The sequence below is a fragment of the Mobula hypostoma genome, chromosome 22 (assembly GCF_963921235.1).
Source record: "Mobula hypostoma chromosome 22, sMobHyp1.1, whole genome shotgun sequence".
Taxonomy (NCBI): Eukaryota; Metazoa; Chordata; class Chondrichthyes; order Myliobatiformes; family Myliobatidae; genus Mobula; species Mobula hypostoma.
This window is the reverse complement of record NC_086118.1, coordinates 6759670-6782708: the sequence shown is the minus strand read 5'-3', so window position 1 is coordinate 6782708 and position 23039 is coordinate 6759670. Positions and strand designations below refer to the sequence as shown.

Genomic DNA, 23039 nt, shown 5'->3' with positions numbered 1-23039 from the left:
AATAATGTGAACAAGCTTATTCTAATATAAAGTGATTTCATGACGTCCTTGAGCACTCCTCACACACCAGCTGGCTGAGAACATAAATTTATATCAGCACCAATTCAATGCTGTTGGATCACAAATCCTCCACTCTCCCTCAAATCGCACTGAGGGAGTACCTTTGTCAGGGGGGCTGCAGTATTTCATGAAGACCCACCTCACGGAAAGCCAGCCTCTCCAGCAAGCTGACAATGAACTAATGAACCATGACGTACTTTTGTAAAGTAGCTAACCTTGTAGCATGGCAAAAATAACAGCAGTCAATTTACACCCAATAAGGCATCATAGACGGAAATAGATAACAAGAGGAGGCATACAGGAGCAAAATAGATCAGCTGGTCGAATGGTGTCACAACACCAACACCCCACTCAATATCAGCAAGACCAAGGAATTGATTTTGGACTTCAGGAAGGGAAATTAGGGAGAGCAAACACTGATCTTCATTGAGGGGTCAGTGTTGGAAAGGAGGATTAGTTTCAAGTCCCTGAGCATCAACATTTCAGAGGATCTATCCTGGGCCCCACCATATTGATGTAATCATGATGAAGGCACTCCAGCAACTATACTTTTGTTAGGAGTTTGATGAGATTTCACCAAAAACTAGAAAACTTCTACAGATGTACCATGGAAAGCATTCTCGCAACACACATAAAAGTTGCTGGTGAACGCAGCAGGCCAGGCAGCATCTCTAGGAAGAGGTGCAGTCGACGTTTCAGGCCGAGACCCTTCGTCAGGACTAACTGAAGGAAGAGTGAGTAAGGGATTTGAAAGTTGGAGGGGGACGGGGAGATCCAAAATGGAAAGCATTCTGACTGGTTGCATCATTGTCTGGTATGGAGGGGCTAATACACAGGATTTTAAGAGGCTACAGAGGGTTGTAGACTCAGTAAGCTCCATCATGGCCACAAACCTCTCCGTCATTGAAGACATCTTTCAAAGGTGGTGCCTTAAGATGGCAGCTTCCATTATGAAGGATTCTCACCATCCAGGACATGTTCTCTTCTCATTACTATTGTCAGGGAAGAAGTACAGGAACCTAAAGACACACACTCAACATTTTAGTAACAGCTTCTTCCCCTATGCCATCAGATTTCTGAACACCCCATGAACCCAACCTCACTATTCCTCTTTTGCATTATGTTTTTATTTTTGATTCTAACTTATGCCAATTTACTAGCCTGCACTGTCCTGCTGCCTCAAAACAACAAATGTCATGACTTCTATCAGTGATAATAAACCTGATTCTGAGATAGTTTTGGTGATAGTGTTGGTCCCTGCTCTGTTAGAATAATTTGGAGGCTCCAGCAGAGAAGGCAGACAAGTGTCCTGGTCCAGGACAGAATGCAATAATTCACTAACTGACAGGGACAGTGCAAGAAAATGTATCAGGATTGAAACCCTGAAGGATATAAATGTGTGGTGGATTTGATTCATGTGTTAGTCTAATTATCATACTTGCATCTCTGATTGTGGTCCAAGCCAAGCTGATTAAGGAGGCAAGAATCTTTGCTGTGCACCGACTGCTGTAAGCTGTGGGTTTTGGATAGTCTCAAGATTTTCGTTAAGATGGCCAGGGTGCGACATTAGTCTGGGCAGCGATAAGAAACACAAAGCTGAAAGAAACATTGATACTGAAGAATTTCAGAGTTGTATACTTTGATAATAAATGAATCTTTGGTATTGGTACGATATAGTTCCTTTAATTGTGGTAATTGCAGACCATCTTGGAGTATGATCCAAGAATTAATGAGGGTTAGTAATACAATAATTTTGGGCAACTTTAGTATTTAGCCCCTCCTCCTGGAAGTTTTTTAATTTTATTGTTTTACAAAATTGAACATTAATTTGGCTTATTTTTGATACTGATCAACAGAAAAGATTCTTGTGTTAATGTAAAAACAAATTCCTCCAAATTTGTCTAAATTTATTACAATTACTAAACACAAAATAATTGATTGCCTAATTCCTCACCCACTTCAGGTCAGCATTTAGTAGATGCACATTTGGCAGCAATTACAGCCTTGAGTCTGTGTGGATAGGTCTCTATTAGCTTTGCACATCTGGACACTGCAATTTTCCCCATTCTTAGAAACATAGAAAATATACAGCACAATACAGGCCCTTCAGCCCACAAAGCCATGCTGAACATGTCCCTACCTTAGAACTACCTAGGCTTTACCCATAGTCCTCTATTTTCTAAGCTCCATGTAGCCATCCAGGAGTCTCTTAAAAGACCCTATCATTTCCGCCTCCGCCACCGGCAGCCCATTCCACACACTCACCACTCTGTGCATAAAAAAACTTACCCCTGACATCTTCCCTGTACCTATTTCAAAGCACCTTAAAACTATGTCCTCTCGTGTTAGCTATTTCAGCCCTGGGGAACAGCCTCTGACTATCCACATGATCAATGCCTCTCATTATCTTGTACACTTCTTCTTTACAAAACTGCTCAACCTCTGCCAGAGTGCAAGATCATCATGAATGAACAAACCTTTTCAAGTCCAGCCACAAATTCCCAATTGGATTTAGGTCTGGAGTCTGACATGGCCACTCCAGGCCATTAACTTTGTTGTTTTTAAGCCATGCCTGTGTAGCTTTGGCTTTATACTTGGGTCATTGTTTTGCTGGAAATCAAATATCCCAAGATGCAGTTCTCTTATAGACTGCATCAGATCTTCCTCCAGGATTTTCCTGTATATTGCTGCATTCATTTTACCTACTACCTTCACAAGCCTTCCAGGGGCTGCTGCAGTGAAGCATCCCCACAGCATGATGCTTCACAGCAGGGATGTTCTGTTTTTGATAAATGTGTGGTGTTTGGCTTATGCCAAACATAGCATTTAGTCTGATGTGACAAAAAGCTCAATTTTGGTTTCATCAGACCATAGAACCTTCTTCCAGCTGACTTCAGTGTCTCCCACATGCCTTATGGCAAACTCTAGCCAAGATTTCATGTGTTTTGTTTTCAACAGTGGCTTTCTCTTTGCCACTCACTTTGCCTCTCTTTGTGATTGGTGAAGCATACAGGCAACAGTTGTATGTGCAGTCTCTCCCATCTCTGCCACTGAAGCTTGTAACTCATCCAGAGTTGTCATTTATCTCTTGGAGGCCTCTCTTAGTCTTTGAGGATGGCCTGCTCTAGGCAGATTTACAGCCATGCCATATTCTTTCTGTTTCTCGATGATTGACTTAACCGTACTCCAAGAAGTATTCAGTGACTTGGAAATTTTCTTGTATCAATCTCCCAACTTGTGCTTTTCAATAACCTTTTTGCAGAGTTGCTTGGAGTGTTCTTAGTCCTCATGGTGTAGTTTTTGCCAGAATACTGACTCACCAGCAGTTGGATCTTCCAGATACAGGCGTATTTTTACTAGAATCAAATGAAACACCTTGACTGCATTCAGGTGATCTCCATTTAATTATGTGACCTCTGAAACCAATTGGCTGCACTAGTGATGATTTGGTGTGTCATATTTGGAGGTAAATTCTTATGCAATCAATTACCACCCACCCTCTGTCGCTATCTTTGTCCCCCCATCTCCCACCCAAGACATTATCTCTTCTCTCCTCTCCCATCGGGAAGAAGATACAAACATCTGTAAGTACATACCACCAGGCTCAAGGACACCTTCTACCTTGCCGTTAAAAGACTATTGAATGATTCCCCAGTATGATAAGATGGACTATTGTCCTCACAATCTACCTTACGATCTTGCACCTTACTGCCTAACTCTACTGGCCTTTCTCTGCAGATGTCCCACCCTATTCTACATTCTGATATTGTTTTACCTTGTACGACCTCAATGCACTGTGTAATGATTTGATCTGTATGAACAGTATGCAAGACATGCTTTTCACTATACCTCAGTACATGTGAAAATAAACCAGTTTCCAAATCTAATTCCACCTACCTCCATCTGAAAATCAACTCCTCCTCAGGTCCACCTGTTGCTTACCAGCTCCTGCCTCACTCCTCCCCTTGGCCTCCTTATACTGGCCATTTCCCCTTTACACTCCCTGTTCATCAGTTAGTTATTTTGCTCCTGAATTAGACAGCTTATATCAAAGAGCTCTAAATAAGGGGGAGGGGAGTACAGTGAAAATGCAGGTCCCAACAGATTAGAAAGTCATATATGAAGGAGTTTTTGAGAAACTATAGAGAGAATAAATAGGGAAGAATAGGCCAATCAGCCTGACAAAAAAAGTAGGATTTTGTTGAATGTAATAATCAAATACTTAGAAAAGTAAATACTCAGTTAGAGGATTTGTATCTGATCAGTTTAATAGAGGGTGTAAAGAAGATATTTTACAGGCCAGGTAATGGAAAATCAGTCGATGTTGTGAGTTTCCAAGAAGCCTTTGATAACGGAGAAGACATGGAGGCTAAAGGTGATGTTTTAAAGTCACCGAGATTTGGTTAAAATACAGAAAATTGAGATTAAAGATATTTTCAAGTTGTGCTGCTTTAACTAGCAACGTGCCTCAGAGATCAATACTTGCACCTCAGTGATTACAATGTTCTGTTCATAACTCAAAGTGATTGATTGTAGTGCATCCCTGTTTTCTGATGATACAAGGAGAGATGGGAAAGTAGGAGTGAACTCACCAAACCTGCCTGGACTGGATAAGCAAATGAGGCAAAAATGTAGTAGATAGAGTATAATGTGGAGAAATTGTAGTTTCTCAATTTCCATATAACCATATAACAATTACAGCACGGAAACAGGCCATCTCGGCCCTTCTAGTCCGTGCGGAACTCTTACTCTCACCTAGTCCCACCGACCTACACTCAGCCCATAACCCTTCATTCCTTTCCTGTCCATATAGCTATCCAATTTAACTTTAAATGACAACATCGAGCCTGCCTCAACCACTTCTGCTGGAAGCTCGTTCCACACAGCTACCACTCTCTGAGTAAAGAAGCTCCCCCTCATGTTACCCCTAAACTTTTGCCCTTTAACTCACAACTCATGTCCTCTTCTTTGAATCTCCCCCACTCTCAATGAAAAAAGCCTATCCATGTCAACTCTATCTATCCCCCTCATAATTTTAAATACCTCTATCAAGTCCCCCCTCAACCTTCTACACTCCAAAGAATAAAGACCCAACTTGTTCAACCTTTCTCTGTAACTTAGCAGATGAAACCCAAGTAACATTCTAGTAAATCTTCTCTGTACTCTCTCAATTTTGTTGATACCTTTCCTATAATTCGGTGACCAGAACTGTACACAATACTCCAAATTTGGCCTTACCAATGCCTTGTACAATTTCAACATTACATCCTAAATTTGGCCTTACTCAATGCTCTGATTTATAAAAGCCAGCATACCAAAAGCTTTATTCATCACCCTATCCACATGAGATTCCACCTTTAGGGAACTAGTCACCATTATTCCTAGATCCCTCTGTTCCACTGCATTCTTCAATGCCCTACCATTTACCATGTATGTCCTATTTTGATTAGTTCTACCAAAATGTAGCAGCTCACATTTTTCAGCATTAAACCCCATCTGCCATCTTTCAGCCCACTATTCTAACTGGCCTAAATCTCTCCGCAAGCTTTGAAAAGACCATAAGACAAAGGAGCAGAAGTCGGCCATTCGGCCCATCGAGTCTGCTCCACCATTTTATCATCAGCTGGTCCATTCTCCCATTTAGTCCCACTCCCCCACCTTTTCACCATAACCTTTGATGCCCTGGTTACTCAGATACCTATCAATCTCTGCCTTAAATACACCCAATGACTTGGCCTCCACTGCTGCCCGTGGCAACAAGTTCCATAGATTCACCACCCTCTGGCTAAAAAAATTTCTTACATTTCTGTTCTGAATGGGTGCCCTTCAATCCTTAAGTCATGCCCTCTCGTACTAGACTCCCCCATCATGGGAAACAACTTTGCCACATCCATTCTGTCCATGCCTTTCAACATTCGAAATGTTTCTATAAGGTCTCCCCTCATTCTTCGAAACTCCAAGGAATACAGTCCAAGAGCGAACAAACGTTCCTCATATGTTAACCCTCTCATTCCCGGAATCATTCTAGTGAATCTTCTCTGTACCCTCTCCAACGTCAGCACATCCTTTCTTAAATAAGGAGACCAAAACTGCCCACAGTACTCCAAGTGAAGACTCACCAGCACCTTATAGGGCCTCAACATCACATCCCTGCTCCTATACTCTATTCCTCTAGAAATGAATGCCAACATTGCATTCGCCTTCTTCACTACCAACTCAACCTGGAGGTTAACCTTAAGGGCATCCTGTACAAGGACTCCCAAGTCCCATTGCATCTCAGAACTTTGAATTCTTTCCCCGTTTAAATAATAGTCTGCCCGTTTATTCTTTCTGCCAAAGTGCATAACCATACACTTTCCAACATTGTATTTCATTTGCCACTTTTTTGCCCATTCTTCCAATCTATCCAAGTCTCTCTGCAGACTCTCCGTTTCCTCAGCACTACTGGCCCCTCCACCTATCTTCGTATCGTCAGCAAACTTAGCCACAAAGCCATCTATTCCATAATCCAAATCGTTGATGTACAATTTAAAAAGAAGCGGCCCCAACACGGACCCCTGTGGAACACCACTGGTAACCGGCAGCCAATCAGAATAGGATCCCTTTATTCCCACTCTCTGTTTCCTGCCAATCAGCCAATGCTCTATCCACGTATGTAACTTTCCCATAATTCCACGGGCTCTTATCTTGTTAAGTAGCCTCATGTGTGGCACCTTGTCAAAGGCCTTCTGAAAATCCAAATATACAACATCCACTGCATCTCCCTTGTCTAGCCTACTGGTAATTTCCTCAAAAAATTGTAATAGGTTTGTCAGGCAGGATTTTTCTTTCAGAAAACCTACTTCGTTATCCACAACTCCACCTATCTTAGTATCATCTGCATACTTACTCATCCAATTTACCACCCCATCATCCAGATCATTAATATATATGACAAACAACATTGGATCCAGTACAGATCCCTGAGGCACACCACTAGTCACTTGCCTCCAATCTGACAAACAGTTATCTACCACTACTCTCTGGCATCTCCCATCCAGCCACTGCTAAATCCATTTCACTACTTCAATATTAATACCTAACGATTGAATTTTCCTAACTAACCTTTCTTGTGGAACCTTGTCAAAGGCCTTACTGAAGTCCATATGGACAACATTCACCTTGTCAACTTTCCTAGTAACCTCTTCAAAAAATTCAATAAGATTTGTCAAACATGACTTTCCACGCACAAACCCACGTTGACTGTTCCTAATCAGACCTTGTCTATCCAGATAATTATACATACCATCTCCAAGAATACTTTCCATCAATTTACCCACCACTGACATCAAACTCACAGGCTGATAATTGCCAGGTTTACTCTTAGAATGCTTTTTAAACAATGGAACAACATGGGCAATACACCAATCCTCCGGCACCATCCCCATTTCTAATGACATTTGAAATATTTCTGTCAGAGCCCCTGTCATTTGCACACTAACTTCCCTCAAGGTCCTAGGGAATATCCCGTCAGGACCCAGAGACTTATCCACTTTTATATTCCTTAAAAGCGCCAGTACTTCCTCTTCTTTAATCATCATACCTTTCATAACATTTTTTGTTGTTATTTGAGGAGAGGGGCAGTATGAGTGTGAGGGCAGTTTGCTGTTCTCAGTGCCGGATGTGGGAGGCCCTGGAGTCTCCAAGCCTCCCGGACGTCCACATCTGCGCCAGGTGCGCCAAGATGCAGCTCCTAAGGAACCGTATTAGAGAACCGGAACTGCAGCTTGATGACCTTCGTCTGGTCAGGGAGAGTGAGAGTTGATAGAGAGGAGTTACAGGCAGGTGGTCACACTGGGGCCACAGGAGGCAGACAAGTGGGTCACGGTTAGGAGGGGGAAGGGGAAGAGTCAGGTGATATAGAGTACCCCAGTGGCTGTGCCCCTTGACAATAGGTACTCCTGTTTGAGTACTGTTGGGGGGGGACAGCTTACCTGGGGGAAGCGACAGTGGCCGTGCCTCCAGCACAGAGTCCAGCCCTATAGCTCAGAAGGGTAGGGAAAGGAAGAGGAGAGCAGTTGTAATAGGGGACTCAATAGTAAGGGGGTCAGATAGGCGATTCTGTGAACGCAGTCCAGAGACCCGGATGGTAGTTTGCCTCCCTGGTGCCAGGGTCCGGGATATTTCTGATCGTGTCCAAGATATCCTGAAATGGGAAGGTGAGGAGCCAGAGGTCGTGGTACATATAGGTACCAATGACATAGGTAGGAAAAGGGAAGAGATCCTGAAAGGAGAATATAGGGAGTTAGGAAGGGAGTTGAGAAAAAGGACCGCAAAGGTAGTAATCTCGGGATTACTGCCTGTGCCACGCAACAGTAGGAATGCAATGAGGTGGAGGATAAATGCGTGGCTGAGGGATTGGAGCAGGGGGCAGGGATTCAATTTTTTGGATCATTGGGACCTCTTTTGGCACAGGCGTGACCTGTACAAAAAGGACGGGTTACACTTGTATCCTAGGGGGACCAATATCCTGGTGGGGAGATTTGCGAGGGCTACTGAGGTGACTTTAAACTAGAATGGTTGGGGGGTGGGAATCAAATTAAAGAGACTAGGAGAGAGGAGATTAGTTCATAACAGGGGGATGGGAATCAGTGCAGAGAGACAGAGGGGTGTAAAATGAGGGTAGAAGCAAAAAGTAGTAAGGTGAAAAGTAAAAGTAGCAGGGGGCCACTTTTCAACATAAAAGCGAGCCTGAGGACTCGCAAGGAGCAATGCAAGGAGCATTCATAACAAGGTGGATGAATTAAAAGTGCAGATTGTTATTAATGAACATGATATAGTTGGGATCACAGAGACATGGCTCCAGGGCGACCAAGGATGGGAGCTCAACATTCAGGGATATTCAATATTCAGGAGGGATAGACATGAAAGAAAAGGAGGTGGGGTAGTATTGCTGGTTAGAGAGGAGATTAACGCAATAGAAAGGAAGGACATTAGCCAGGAAGATGTGGAATCGATATGGGTAGAGCTGCATAACACTAAGGGGCAGAAAACGCTGGTGGGAGTTGTGTACAGGCCACCTAACAGTAGTAGTGAGGTTGGGGATGGTATTAAACAGGAAATTAGAAATGTGTGCAATAAAGGAACAGCAGTTATAATGGGTGGCTTCAATCTACATATAGATTGGGTGCACCAAATTGGTAAGGGTGCTGAGGAAGAGGATTTCTTGAAATGTGTGCAGGATGGTTTTTTGAACCAACATGTCGAGGAATCAACTAGAGAGCAGGCTATTCTAGACTGGGCATTGAGCAATGAGGAAGGGTTAATTAGCAATCTTGTCGTGAGAGGCCCCTTGGATAAGAGTGACCATAATATGGTGGAATTCTTCATTAAGATGGAGAGTGACATAGTTAATTCAGAAACAAAGGTTCTGAACTTAAAGAAGGGTAACTTTGAAGGTGTGAGACGTGAATTAGCTAAGATAGACTGGCAAATGACACTTAAAGGGTTGACGGTGGATATGCAATGACAAGCATTTAAAGATCACATGGATGAACTACAACAATTGTTCATCCCAGTTTGGCAACAGAATAAATCAAGGAAGGTAGTGCACCCATGGCTGACAAGGGAAATTAGGGATAGTATCAATTCCAAAGAAGAAGCATACAAATTAGCCAGAAAAAGTGGCTCACCTGAGGACTGGGAGAAATTCAGAGTTCAGCAGAGGAGGACAAAGGGCTTAATTAGGAAGGGGAAAAAAGATTATGAGAGAAAACTGGCAGGGAACATAAAAACTGACTGTAAAAGATTTTATAGATATGTGAAAAGAAAAAGATTGGTTAAGACAAATGTAGGTCCCCTACAGACAGAAACAGGTGAATTGATTTTGGGGAGCAAGGACATGGCAGACCAATTGAATAACTACTTTGGTTCTGTCTTCACTAAGGAGGACATAAATAATCTTCCAGAAATAGTAGGGGACAGAGGGTCCAGTGAGATGGAGGAACTGAGGGTTAGTAGGGAAGTGGTGTTAGGTAAATTGAAGGGATTAAAGGCAGATAAATCCCCAGGGCCAGATGGTCTGCATCCCAGAGTGCTTAAGGAAGTAGCCCAAGAAGTAGTGGATGCATTAGTGATAATTTTTCAAAACTCTTTAGATTCTGGACTCGTTCCTGAGAATTGGAAGGTGGCTAATGTAACCCCACTTTTTAAAAAAAGGAGGGAGAGAGAAACCGGGGAATTATAGACCGGTTAGCCCAACATCAGTGGTGGGGAAACTGCTAGAGTCAGTTATCAAAGATGTGATAACAGCACATTTGGAAAGCGGTGAAATCATCGGACAAAGTCAGCCTGGATTTGTGAAAGGAAAATCATGTCTGATGAATCTCATAGAATTTTTTGAAGATGTAACTAGTAGAGTGGATAGGGAAGATCCAGTGGATGTGGTATATTTGGATTTTCAAAAGGCTTTTGACAAGGTCCCACACAGGAGATTAGTGTGCAAACTTAAAGCACATGGTATTGGGGGTAAGGTATTGAAGTGGATAGAGAATTGGTTAGCAGACAGGAAGCAAAGAGTGGGAATAAACGGGACCTTTTCAGAATGGCAGGCAGTGACTAGTGGGGTACTGCAAGGCTCAGTGCTGGGACCCCAGTTGTTTACAATATATATTAATGACTTGGATGAGGGAATTAAATGCAGCATCTCTAAGTTTGCGGATGACACGAAGCTGGGTGGCAGTGTTAGCTGTGAGGAGGATGCTAAGAGGATGCAGAGTGACTTGGATAGGTTGGGTGAGTGGGCAAATTCATGGCAGATGCAATTTAATGTGGATAAATGTGAGGTTATCCACTTTGGTGGCAATAACAGGAAAACAGATTATTATCTGAATGGTGGCCGATTAGGAAAAGGGGAAGTGCAACGAGACCTGGGTGTCATTATACACGAGTCATTGAAAGTGGGCATGCAGGTACAGCAGGCGGTGAAAAAGGCGAACGGTATGCTGGCATTCATAGCAAGAGGATTCGAGTACAGGAGCAGGGAGGTACTACTGCAGTTGTACAAGGCCTTGGTGAGACCACACCTGGAGTATTGTGTGCTGTTTTGGTCCCCTAATCTGAGGAAAGACATTCTTGCCAAAGAGGGAGTATAAAGAAGGTTCACCAGATTGATTCCTGGGATGGCAGGACTTTCATATGAGGAAAGACTGGATCAACTAGGCTTATACTTGTTGGAATTTAGAAGGCTTATACTCGTTGGAATTTAGAAGATTGAGGGGGGATCTTATTCAAACGTATAAAATCCTAAAGGGATTGGACAGGCTAGATGCAGGAAGATTGTTCCCGATGTTGGGGAAGTCCAGAACGAGGGGTCATAGTTTGAGGATAAAGGGGAAGCCTTTTAGGACCGAGATTAGGAAAAACTTCTTCACACAGAGAGTGGTGAATCTGTGGAATTCTCTGCCACAGGAAACAGTTGAGGCCAGTTCATTGGCTATATTTAGGAGGGAGTTAGATATGACCCTTGTGGCTAAAGGGATCAGGGGGTATGGAGGGAAGGCTGGTACAGAGTTCTGAGTTGGATGATCAGCCATGATCATACTGAATGGCGGTGCAGGCTCAAAGGGCCAAATGGCCTACTCCTGCACCTATTTTCTATGTCTATAACTACCCTACCTGCTTCCCTTACCTTACACAATTCAATATCCTTCTCCTTAGTGAATACCGAAGAAAAGAAATTGTTCAAAATCTCCCCCATCTCTTGGTTCCGCACATAGCAGTCCACTCTGATTCTCTAAGGGACCAATTTTATCCCTCACCATCCTTTTGCTATTAATATAACTGTAGAAACCCTCCGGATTTATTTTCACCTTACTTGCCAAAGCAGCCTTGTATCTTCTTTTAGCTTTTTTAATTTCTTTCTTAAGATTCTTTTTACATATTTCTTTTTATATTCCTCGAGCACCTCATTAATTCCAAGCTGCCTATATTTGTTGAAGATCCCTCTCTTTTTCCGAACCAAGTTTCCAATATCCCTTGAAAACCATGGCTCTCTCAAACTTTTAACCTTTCCTTTCAACCTAACAGGAACATAAAGATCCTGTACCCTCAAAATTTCACCTTTAAATGACCTCCTTTTCTCTGTTACATCCTTCCCATAAAACAAATTGTCCCAGTCCACTCCTTCTAAATCCTTTTGCATCTCCTCAAAGTTAGCCTTTCTTCAATCAAAAATCTCAATCCTGGGTCCAGTCCTATCCTTCTCCATAATTATATTGAAACTAATGGCATTATTCTCATCGGAGAATAACAATACAGACCAATACTTAATTATGTGAGACTATAACCTTTGGTGTGAAGGGGTCTGGAGAATGACAAGCACAATATTTCCAGCATATTCACAGGGTGCCAAAACATTCAGATATGGGCCAAGTGCGGAGAGAGAGAGAGATACAATGAAACAGGTCAACAGTTCACTGACTGTAATGGGAACTGTTGCAGAATTTAAAGGAAAAGAAAAACAATAAACACTAGGCCAACAGGGTCATTAAAAAACTCTCAGACTGAAAATTAAATGCCAACACCACGGCTGGAAGCAATAACTAAACACAAACTGAATACCGCTCCTTCTTAGCATCTCTCCTGCACAAAGACAGGGAGCATAAATATTCTTGTGCTTTTGGTCAAGTCTTGACAAGACTATATCAAAAAGAAGGCAGTTAAATACCACCATAGTGAGACAGTAATTAGCAGAGTCCATGGCTGTGACACAATGAGGGTTAATGGAAAATTCTTTATTGTATCAAGAGGGATAGATAATGAAGTCGGGAAGTCTTGTTGGAACTGCAAGAAATTGCAATCTTGAGTATAGTTTTGGGTTCATCAATTAAGAAAGAAAAATGTTTGCTTTAGGGAGCATTCCCAGACATGAATCCCAGGATGAGGCTACTGCCCTATCTGGAGAGATCAGACAGACAGTGAAGACCAAGTTGATCGGTCCTAGGCTCACTGGAGTTTAGAAGTAGAAAATGTTTAAGATACTCAGGGGACTTGGCAGGGTAACTGCTGCAAAGTTGTTTACTCTGGTGAAAAGCTTTGAACTAAGATGAAGACGAGGAATTCCTTCACTCAGAGGGTTCCAAATTCTGGCATTCACTGTCAGAGAGAGTTACAGATTGCAAACCATCTAGTATAGTCAAGGTTTTTTTTTTCAAAAAAAGGATTCAAATAATTATAGAGTTCATCAGGAAGTGTTGTTGTTCAGATCACAGTGGACTAGATGAATGGAAAAGCAGGAAATTTACACCTGACACTTGCTGCTATTTCTTATATCTCTAAGGAGCTAAATCAAACTCACACTGACTTATCCGGGGAGCATTTAATAGGCTATTGGTGAGCTAGTTATACTTTATTTCTGACCCATACCACTCCTGCTGTTCACTGCTTGATGGGTTTTTATGTAAAGAAATTTACTGTGTTTAACAAGTTCTGCCCACGTGCTGAGTATTTGATGGGATAGTGGGAGCATTACAATGGTCTGTCCACCTGAACTCCACGGACTGGGAGCGTTTGAAGCATTTGTCTACAGAAGCTTTAATCTGTGTGTAAACCATATTTTATCTCCTGGGAGTATACATCACTGAAACACATCTTTCTGCCCACCTTTTCCATTCTGACCAATGATCACCTATATAGACTAATTATTCCCCAGTGGGCCAGGCAAAGTCTGTGGGTGGAAAAGAAATATTGATCAGAGCATCAAAAGATATGGTGAGGAGGCGGGTGTATGGGGTTGAGTGGGATCCAGAATCAGCCATGTTTGGCGGATCAGATTCAATGGGCTGAATGGCCTAATTCTGCTCCTATGCCTTATGGCAGGGGTAGGCAACCTTAAGCACAAATGATTTTCAAGCATGCGTTATTCATTAATTTGAGGCAAAACATAACTAGATATATTTAAATGGATAATTCCCATATTTCAAGCTTTTTATGGCATTTATCTGGCCCACAGTCCACTCATTAATACACAATCCGACCCACAGAGGCAAAAAGGTTGCCGACCCCTGTCTTATAGTCTCATGTTTCAGGTTGAAACCCTGCATCAGGCTGACAGCAGGATTTTGACCAAAAGCACTGACATTTGCTGCTCAACCTCCAGCCAATTTGTTTGTTGCTCCCCAGATTCCAGCATCTGCAATCTCCGGCATCTCCTTTATGGTTTAAAAAAAATTAACCAGAAATCCAAAAATCATAGGTGACTGAAAGTATTTAGCATGTTAAACACATCCTGCATAAGAAATCAGTGCAATCTTGCAGTTCACTAGCCAGATGGATGATCCCTGTAATGCAAGAAATTCCTGAAATTCTTTTCAAAAATTTTTCCTGTTACTGCACTGTTGGAGATTGTTTAGCATACACTGCTCAGTGCTGACACCTGGAGACAAACAATCCAGTGCAGTTGACAACTGGAGATGCCGGACAGACAAGAGGCAAAAAATGAAAACACAAAAACACTAACTTCAGAAATGAGTCCATTGTGCTTAAAACAAAAGTTCAAGCATTAAACCATGCACTGTCAACAGACATTACACACACAATAACAAAAATACACACTCAACAATTCAGAAATAGTCTTTCCCTCAGCATCAGATTTCTGAATAGTCCATGAACCCAATAACAGTATTTTGTTTTTTTTTGTGTTATTTATTTTTGTAACTTATAATAATCTTGCATCTTGACACTGTGCTGTATCATAAAACCACAAATTTTATGCCATATGAGTGAATGATAATAAATCTAATTCTGATAAAAACAGAAAATGCTGCTCAGGCCAGATGTATGAGACTGTTAATGTTTTAGGTTTAAATGACCTGTAGTTATTTTATATTTGAAGCATCTGTAGGTTTTGTTTCCAACAAATATACACATCTCCCTCATCCAAAGCTCTGCACATCACAGGCAACAGCCTCCCCTCTGTGTACACATCTTGCTGCCTCATTAAAGAAGCCAGCATAATCAAAGACCTTACCCAACCCAGTCATTTTCTCTTCTCCCTTCCTCAATCAGACAGAAGATATAAAAGCCATAAAGCATATACCACCAGGCCCAAGGACAGCTTCTATCCCCTGGTATAATGATTCGTTAGTGTGATCAAATGGATGCTTGACTTCACAATCTAGCCCATGATGATTTTGCACTGTTTACCTGCACTGCAGTGTTTATACTTCATTTTGCATTGTTATTGTTCTACTTCACTGCACTGTGTAATAATCTGATCAGTATGAAGACAATTTTTTCACTCTATTTTGGTACACGTGACAACAATAAACCATTTCCCGTTCATCCCTTCTCTAACCCACACACTTTTTTCTTCCTTTGTTCCAATAAAAATGACCTTGACCTAGAACTGGGGTTTCCAACCTTTTTTTATGCAATGAACCAATATCATTAAGCAAGGGTCTATAGACCGCTGACCTTAAACATTTCCTCTGTTTCTCTGCAGATGCTGAGCATCTCAACCACTTACTGCTGGTAAAACAGATTTTCCTCAATCTGGGCCCCACATTCCACATTGGCCAAGTCACACCTGTTGATCACCAGACCTGAACGGAGGAGAGAAGAATTTCATAGAAAAAAATCATTCAGTAACCCTCCCCAATTCTGACACCACTGATCAAACACTGACACTTTTTAGATACCCACTACCCACAGACAGTAATCTTCCAGCCAGGATGATCTCATCCTTTCAGAATGAGGTCCTAAATATACCATCAACTACTTCTGTTTAGCCGGTAAACAGAAACACTCTCACTTTGAAAAATGGGAGATATAACCTCAGCAACACACATCAAAGTTGCTGGTGAACGCAGCAGGCCAGGCAGCATCTCTAGGAAGAGGTACAGTCAACGTTTCAGGCCAAGACCCTTCGTCAATTAAAGAGGAAGTACTGGCGATTTTAAGGAATATAAAAGGGGATAAGTCTCCGGGTCCGGACAAGATATTCTTTAGGACCTTGAGGGAAGTTAGTGTGGAAATAGCAGGGGCTCTGACAGAAATATTTCAAATGTCATTAGAAACAGGGATGGTGCCAGAGGATTGGTGTATTGCCCATGTTGTTCCATTGTTTAAAAAGGGTTCTAAGAGTAAACCTGGCAATTAGCAGCCTGTGACTTTGACGTCAGTGGTGGGTAAATTGTTGGAAGGTATTCTTAGAGATGGTATATATAATTATCTGGATAGACAGGGTCTGAATTGGAACAGTCAACATGGATTTGTGTGTGGAAGGTCATGTTTGACAAACCTTACCGAATTTTTTGATGAGGTTACTAGGAAAGTTAACGAGGGTAAAGCGGTGGATGTTGTCTATATTGACTTCAGTAAGGCCTTTGGCAAGGTTCCACATGGAAGGTTAGTTAGGAAGGTTCAATCATTAGGCATTAATATCGAAGTAGTAAAATGGATTCAGCAGTGGCTAGATGGAAGACGCCAGAGAGTAGTGGTGGATAACTGTGTGTCAGATTGGAGGATGGTGTGTAGCGGTGTGCTTCAGGGATCTGTACTTTCTCCAATGTTATTTGTCATAGATATTAAGGATCTGGATGATGGGATGGTAAATTGGATTAGTAAGTATGCAGATGATACTAAGACATGTGGCATTGTGGATGATGAAGTAGGTTTTCAAAGCTTGCAGAGAGATTTAGGCCAGTTAGAAGAGTGGGCTGAAAGATGGCAGATGGAGTTTAATGCTGAAAAATGTGAGGTGCTACATTTTGGAAGGACTAATCAAAATAGGATATGCATGGTAAATGGTAGGGCATTGAAGAATGCTGTAGAACAGAGGGATCTAGGAATAATGGTGCATAGTTCCCTGAAGGTGGAATCTCATGTGGATAGGGTGGTGAAGACAGCTTTTGGTATGCTGGCCTTTATTAATCAGAGCATTGAGTATAAGAGTTGGGATGTAATGTTGAAATTGTATAAAGCATTGGTAAGGCCAAATCTGGAGTATTGTGTACAGTTCTGGTCACCAAATTATAGGAAAGATGTCAATAAAACTGAGAGAGTATAGAGGAGGTTTACTAAAATGTTGCCTGGGTTTCATCTCCTAAATTACAGAGAAAGGTTGAACAGATTAGGTATTTAAAATTATGAGGGGGATTGATAGAGTTGATGTGGATAGGCTTTTTCCATTGAGAGTGGGGGAGATTCGAACAAGAGGACATGAGTTGAGAGTTACAGGACAAAAGTTTAGGGGTAACATGAGGGGGAGCTTCTTTACTCAGAGAGTGGTAGCTGTGTGGAACGAGCTTCCAGCAGAAGAGATTGAGACACGTTCGATGTTGTCGTTTAAAGTTAAATTGGATAGATATATGAACAGGAAAGGAATGGAGGGTTATGGGCTGAGTGCAGGTCGGTGGGACTAGGTGAGAATAAGTGTTCAGTGCGGACTAGAAGGGCCGAGATGGCCTGTTTCCGTGCTGTAATTGTTATATGGTTATATTAAACACTGAAGGAAAAGATGAGAGCAAATGAGTCACCTGCAGTGATGGATGTGAATGGTGCAGCTGGCTAGGTGCAGGCAGCCCTGGGATACCAACGCTGAATTTATAGACACTTCTACATTGGAACAGCTCGCATCATATTATTACACCTAAGTCTCCGGCACTTAAAAACCTTGGTTTCTAGGAACGGCATAATTTATTTTCTCTCGCTCTTCCCACTTTTAGTAATTATTCTCACCTGTTTTCGATATCATTCATTGCAATACCGTGGAGCTGTGGTTACCACATCGAATGATTTTTGTGTATTTTCCGACTTACGGACAAAAGCGAAATTTGGACATCTCTGAAAACGGAAGCTGTACGTCACTCGTGGACGGCTTGTATTATTCTTTGGGATGGGATCGAAAGCAAGCTGACTAACAGAGTACAGGTTATTGATTACGTTTAAACTATACACACTTAATCAATAAGCCTTAAAGTTAAATAAATGATAGATATTAATACAAACAAGGATAGCAAGGCAGAGAAAGACATTGGAGTATGTATTAGAAGAGCAACCAAAACCTCCTGAAAAAAAGTCTTAAAGTTGGCATTCTTGGACGGGACTCGAGGAGCCAGGGTCGGGGGCGCTGCCCCGTTGTCCCACTGCGGTTCGTCATCTTCCTCAGCCAACGCCCTCACGAAGGTACGGTTGCCGAGGACAGCCCAATAGGTGCCTGTTTCTTGGTGGGGTATAGGTTGACAGGGGACATCCCGCTGCCCTGTGCTCACCTCTTCTGCTGCACCACGTGCATCTGGTACAGCCGCGGTCCCAGCCCCGAGTCCGGCGTTCGCAACCAATTCGCTATCGCCAGCCTCCAGCCGTCCCATAGCAAGCCCGGCATCTTCCTCCTGTGCTCTCCTCCTCCACCACCCTCAGCTCAGGTTTAAGTTAAGTGTATCTAGCTGTTGGAATCTCTGCCCTCACGGAAGCAATAGAACATTAGTGAATTGTCATACCTCTGGGGGAGGAGCTGCCAAACTATGCACGTCTTTGTTTAAAGCTTTCCCGGGAAAATGCAAATGTAAGACACGAGGACTGCAGAGACTGGAACCTGGAGCAAACATCTACTGGGGGAAGGGGGACAATAGTGAATCCGGGAGCATTGGTAGAGGGAAATAGAAAGTTGGACGGGGTTCCAATGCTGCCAGACCCATTGAATTCCTCCGGCAGATTGTTGCTCTAGATGGAATCTGCTTTCTCCTTCCCCCGCCCCACTCCCCACCTCCCCACCTCCCCACCTCCCCACCTCCCCGGTCCTTTCTCTCTTCGTCCTGCTTTACCAAATTCACCTCGCACACAGCCAACCTCCCCCAGCTCCCCATCATCCAGTTTATTTCTCTTCCTCCATTTGTCCAAAGCCACACACTCCTCCCACTGGGTCGCACCCCACACCCTTGTTTCCACCTGATCTCCCAACCTCCCCTATCAGATTCATGCTCCACGTTCCTCTCCTATATGAGATCCCATCATTTGCAGCTCTTTGTCACTTCCACCTATTACCTCCCAGCCTGACACTATTTCCACTTATCCATCTGCCGGTCACCTGTCCTACCTCCATCTACTGATCAACTAAAAGCTCTTGTTCTGCCTCTTCTCCTCACTTCTTTATCTTGTGTTACGTACCCCGTAACTGGGTTGCCAAACCAGCAGAAATGGATCACTCAGTTGGAGTCTGGATTACTAGAACTAAGAAAGTTTTATTAAAGAAACAAGTAACACAGTAATCGAAAGGATAATAAATGCAACAGTTCAGCAATGATAAACACACATGTGCACAGAATTAAGATAACAGCATCAATCAAGCTCTATCGTTGTCTAGGGATAAATGATCAATTTCAAAGTGACACACAGTTCAGTCCAATTTAGTAGTTCAGTTCGCAGTAATCGTTGCCATGGCAATGGACAACGTGGGGGGAGAGAGAGAGAGAACAAGAACGACTGATCATTCAGACACGGCTTCCACTCACAGACCGGCGATATTGCTCACAAGCAGCTTTCGGGCAGGTCCTTGGTGATGTCACCTGAGGTCACCGACTGTGACCCCTCCTCCGGATGCGGTTGATCCTCTGCAGTGAACCCGGCACCCAAGCGAGGGTGGACACACACCGGGTTCCCGCTGATCGTACCTTTCCACCCTGTGCGTTGTCCGATACTTCCCACCAACTCGTGAGAGGCGCACCGCTTCCAGGGTCTCATTACCTCGGGTGTCGTGTGTGTCCTGCCTTCGCGAACCTGTCCCTTTTTATCCCCCTGCTGGGGTATCGCCTGTCCATCACTTCAAACAGTTCAGGGTTCAAAGGGGGAGCCGCTCCAGACAGCTCTCTCTCTCCCGTCCCTTCATTACACATCTCCAGATGCTGTTTCATTGTGTTCCTTATCTCTCTCTTGAAGACAGGTGGCAGACCAACTGCTGATCACACAGGACAGCTAACATCTTATCTATGTGTATTCTTGTCACACTTTGTCTATCTCCGGTCAGCCTCATTCCAGATGAAGGGTCTAAAACCAGAATGTCAACTCCCTAACCCTCGCCCATCCTACCAGATGATGCCTCACCTGCTGAATTCCTCTAGCAGTTTTTGGTGGAAAAGGAAAGGCCATTCATCCAAAAGCTTTTCAAAATCTGCGTATCCCTGATCCTTTTAATAACCTCACGTTCTTAAACATCAAAGTGGTTGAAGATAATTTTAGGAGCAATATCTGCTTACCTGGAGTTAATTCTAATGGAGTGAGTATGTAAGCATGTACTCTGTGACTAACCAGTGTCTGCCAGTCACATCTTGTTCAACATACATTTCCATTGACTTCTGGAAATTAAAACCGTAATGGGAGTGCAGAAAAATGTTCAGAATTTACTCAGACATTGAAGTTATGTAGAGGTTTTTCCCATCCTTGGAAGCCATGGATAGTTTACAACCAAAGATTTCCTGAGGTGCAGTCATTGATGTACAGTGCGTGGCTGGATCTTGTGTAGAGGAAGATGCCACTTTCAAACCACTTATTATGGTGATAAATACCAGTCAGAAGATGGAAAGTTAGATTCTGGAACAGACTGGGGGCTTAGCAGAGGTCAGGGCTTGGATATCAGAATAGCTAAAATTCTTCATAATCCATGAAACTTTAATCCTCAGCCTCTAGGCCAGGCTGCCAGTGAAAATTCTATTACTCACCTTTGGAAAGTATCTTGAAATATCCATCAGGAAAGATATAAAGAGCTTGAATTAAAGATCTCATCTGAGATGGTACTTCCAACAAATGGGACCTCCCCCCACCCCGCCGCATCATGCTCCAAATCTCTAGTTTTTAATGGATGTTCTTAATCTTGACCCCTAGTAGGTGGTCCAATCTTTGGGATTAAGGTCATGGCTACTGGGGATGGTATCCACTCCCATAATTGCACTGTCCCTGACTCTGTCATGGTCTGGTCCGTGGATTCCGTATTCCGGCTATTCCTTTTTTCCCTTGTTCCATTAGGCACCTTAATTGAGGCACCTGATTCTCGTTTCAGGCTGGCAACAGAGATAGCTTTGGGGTCCAGTGATTTCTTGCTGGACTGTCCTTGTTAGTAACCTTGTCAGAATCCTTGTCATGTTAACCCGCCGTAGTGAGACTAGAGCCGCTGTCTGTAGTTCCTGGGCCACGTCAAGGGCTTGCCGCTACTTAGAGCCTTTTCGTGTCAAGATAAAGAACAGTCTATCATTGTGTGGTTTGTCTCTCCGTGTTCTCTCCTCCGCTGGGTAGGTCCAGCCGCTCGCCGCTACCCTGGGGGGAAAATGGTCTCAGTGTTTTGTGCCCTGTGTCTAAGGAGAGTCCCTGCTCTATGTCCTGTGTCTAAGGAGGAGCCCCGACTCAGTGTTCTGTTTCCTGTGCCTAAGAAGAGTCCTGGCTCTATGTCCTGTGTCCAAGGAGGAGCCCCAGCTCAGTGTTCCATGTCCTGTGTCTAAGAAGAGTCCAGGCTCTATGTTCTGTGTCAGAGGAGCCCTGGCTCAGTGTTCCATGTCCTGTGTTTAAGAAGAGTACTGGCTCTATGTCCTATGTCCAAGAAGGAGCCCCAACTCAGTGTTCTATGTCCTGTGCCTAAATCAAGTCTGAGCATAGTCCAAGTCGAGAGCCAAATTCCAAGTCCAAGTCAAGAGTCAAGTACCAAGTCCAAGTCGAGAGTCAAGTCCAAGTCAAGTCCAAGCTAAGTCTGAGTCAAGTCCAAGCCAAGTCCAAGTCAAGTCCAAGTCAAGTCCAAGCCAAGTTGGAGTCCAGTCCAAGTCAAGTCCAGGTTCAGTCCAAGCCAAGTCCGAGCCAAGTCCGAATCAAGTCCAAGCCAAGTCTGAGTCAAGTCCAAGCCAAGTCGGAGTCCAGTCCAAGCCAAGTCCTAGTTCTGATCAAGAGCCAACTTTAGACCCAGGTACTGAGTCCCTGCCAAGACCCGAGTCCCGAGTCATGACCTGAGTTCCCTGTCAAATTCAAGTCCCAAGTCCAAGTCCAGGTTTTCCGGTTTGTTACTCTTCGTCTACCTTCGCGTTATCTTTTTGTTATCACTTCTCGGCTTCCTTAGCATTCTTAATAAACATAGTCCAGTTCCTAGTACTTCAGTGTCTGTGTCTTGTGTTTGGGTCCACTTCTATCAAACCCGTATGATAGACACTACTACAACCTTTTCACTTTCATCAGGTGTAGTATGGTACTTTGCTTAGTTGCTGTTCCTCCTGTAAAGCCTTCTTTTGTTTTAGAGTTGCAAGTGCTGAGGATACTTCAACATTACTGTCTTCATACCCCTTTCTGCCAGAACCCAGTCAGATCACCCTGTCCTTGGCCACTGATTAAATGTGAAGTACATACATAACTTCACAACATTATCATTAGAACAAGCATAGATTTGATGGGCCAGATATCTAACTTCTTGGTTGGAAAAAATATCAATGATCTTTTTCTGCTTTCTGCTACCATAAGAACATAAGAAATAGCAGCAGGAGTGGGCCATCTGACCTGTTGAGCCTGCTCTGCCATTCATTAAGATCATGGCTGATCTGGCCATCTCCATCTACCTGCCTTTTCCCCATACCAAGAAATTCCACTACCAAGAAATTTAAAGATAAATACTTATAAGCTCATCCAGTTGACTTCAAAGTAGGTAAGTTTAATTAACTAAAAGGTTATTTTACATGGAAATTATACTTAAGTGTTCCCAATTTTAGCACTGAAAGTACTGTGATGAAGGATTAGAGCACTCTTGGTAACCAGTACCTGTACCAATGTCATTATCCATTAACAGTATAGTGGCCTAGAGTTTGTGGTGATTGACTAAACTAAGCCAGCACATGGAACCTGTAACTGGGAGATATAAAATATATTTATTCTTACAGCAGTTCTTCTGGAAGGAATCCAACTGCAGGTCTCAAGTCCCAGTACAATATTTTTATGCTTTTAAAAACAAACACACCAGTAGATGATTAACAGCATTT

The 23039-nt window shown here is 43.0% G+C and overlaps 1 protein-coding gene across 3 annotated transcripts in view; it reads right to left on the bottom strand.

Moving 5' to 3' along the window:
• Positions 1-18443, bottom strand: part of LOC134336477 (transient receptor potential cation channel subfamily V member 6-like) — a 71605-nt gene extending 53162 nt beyond the window's left edge. For 2 of the 3 annotated variants that reach the window (XM_063030739.1, XM_063030740.1), the window contains exon 1: positions 18312-18443. In XM_063030739.1, coding sequence (XP_062886809.1) covers positions 18312-18424 — 113 coding nt within the window. In that variant the 5' untranslated portion in view covers positions 18425-18443. Of the gene's footprint in view, positions 1-161; positions 211-18311 lie in introns of those variants that run through there. The other variant, XM_063030741.1, reaches the window with a different exon arrangement.
• Between the last annotated feature and the right edge of the window lie 4596 nt (positions 18444-23039).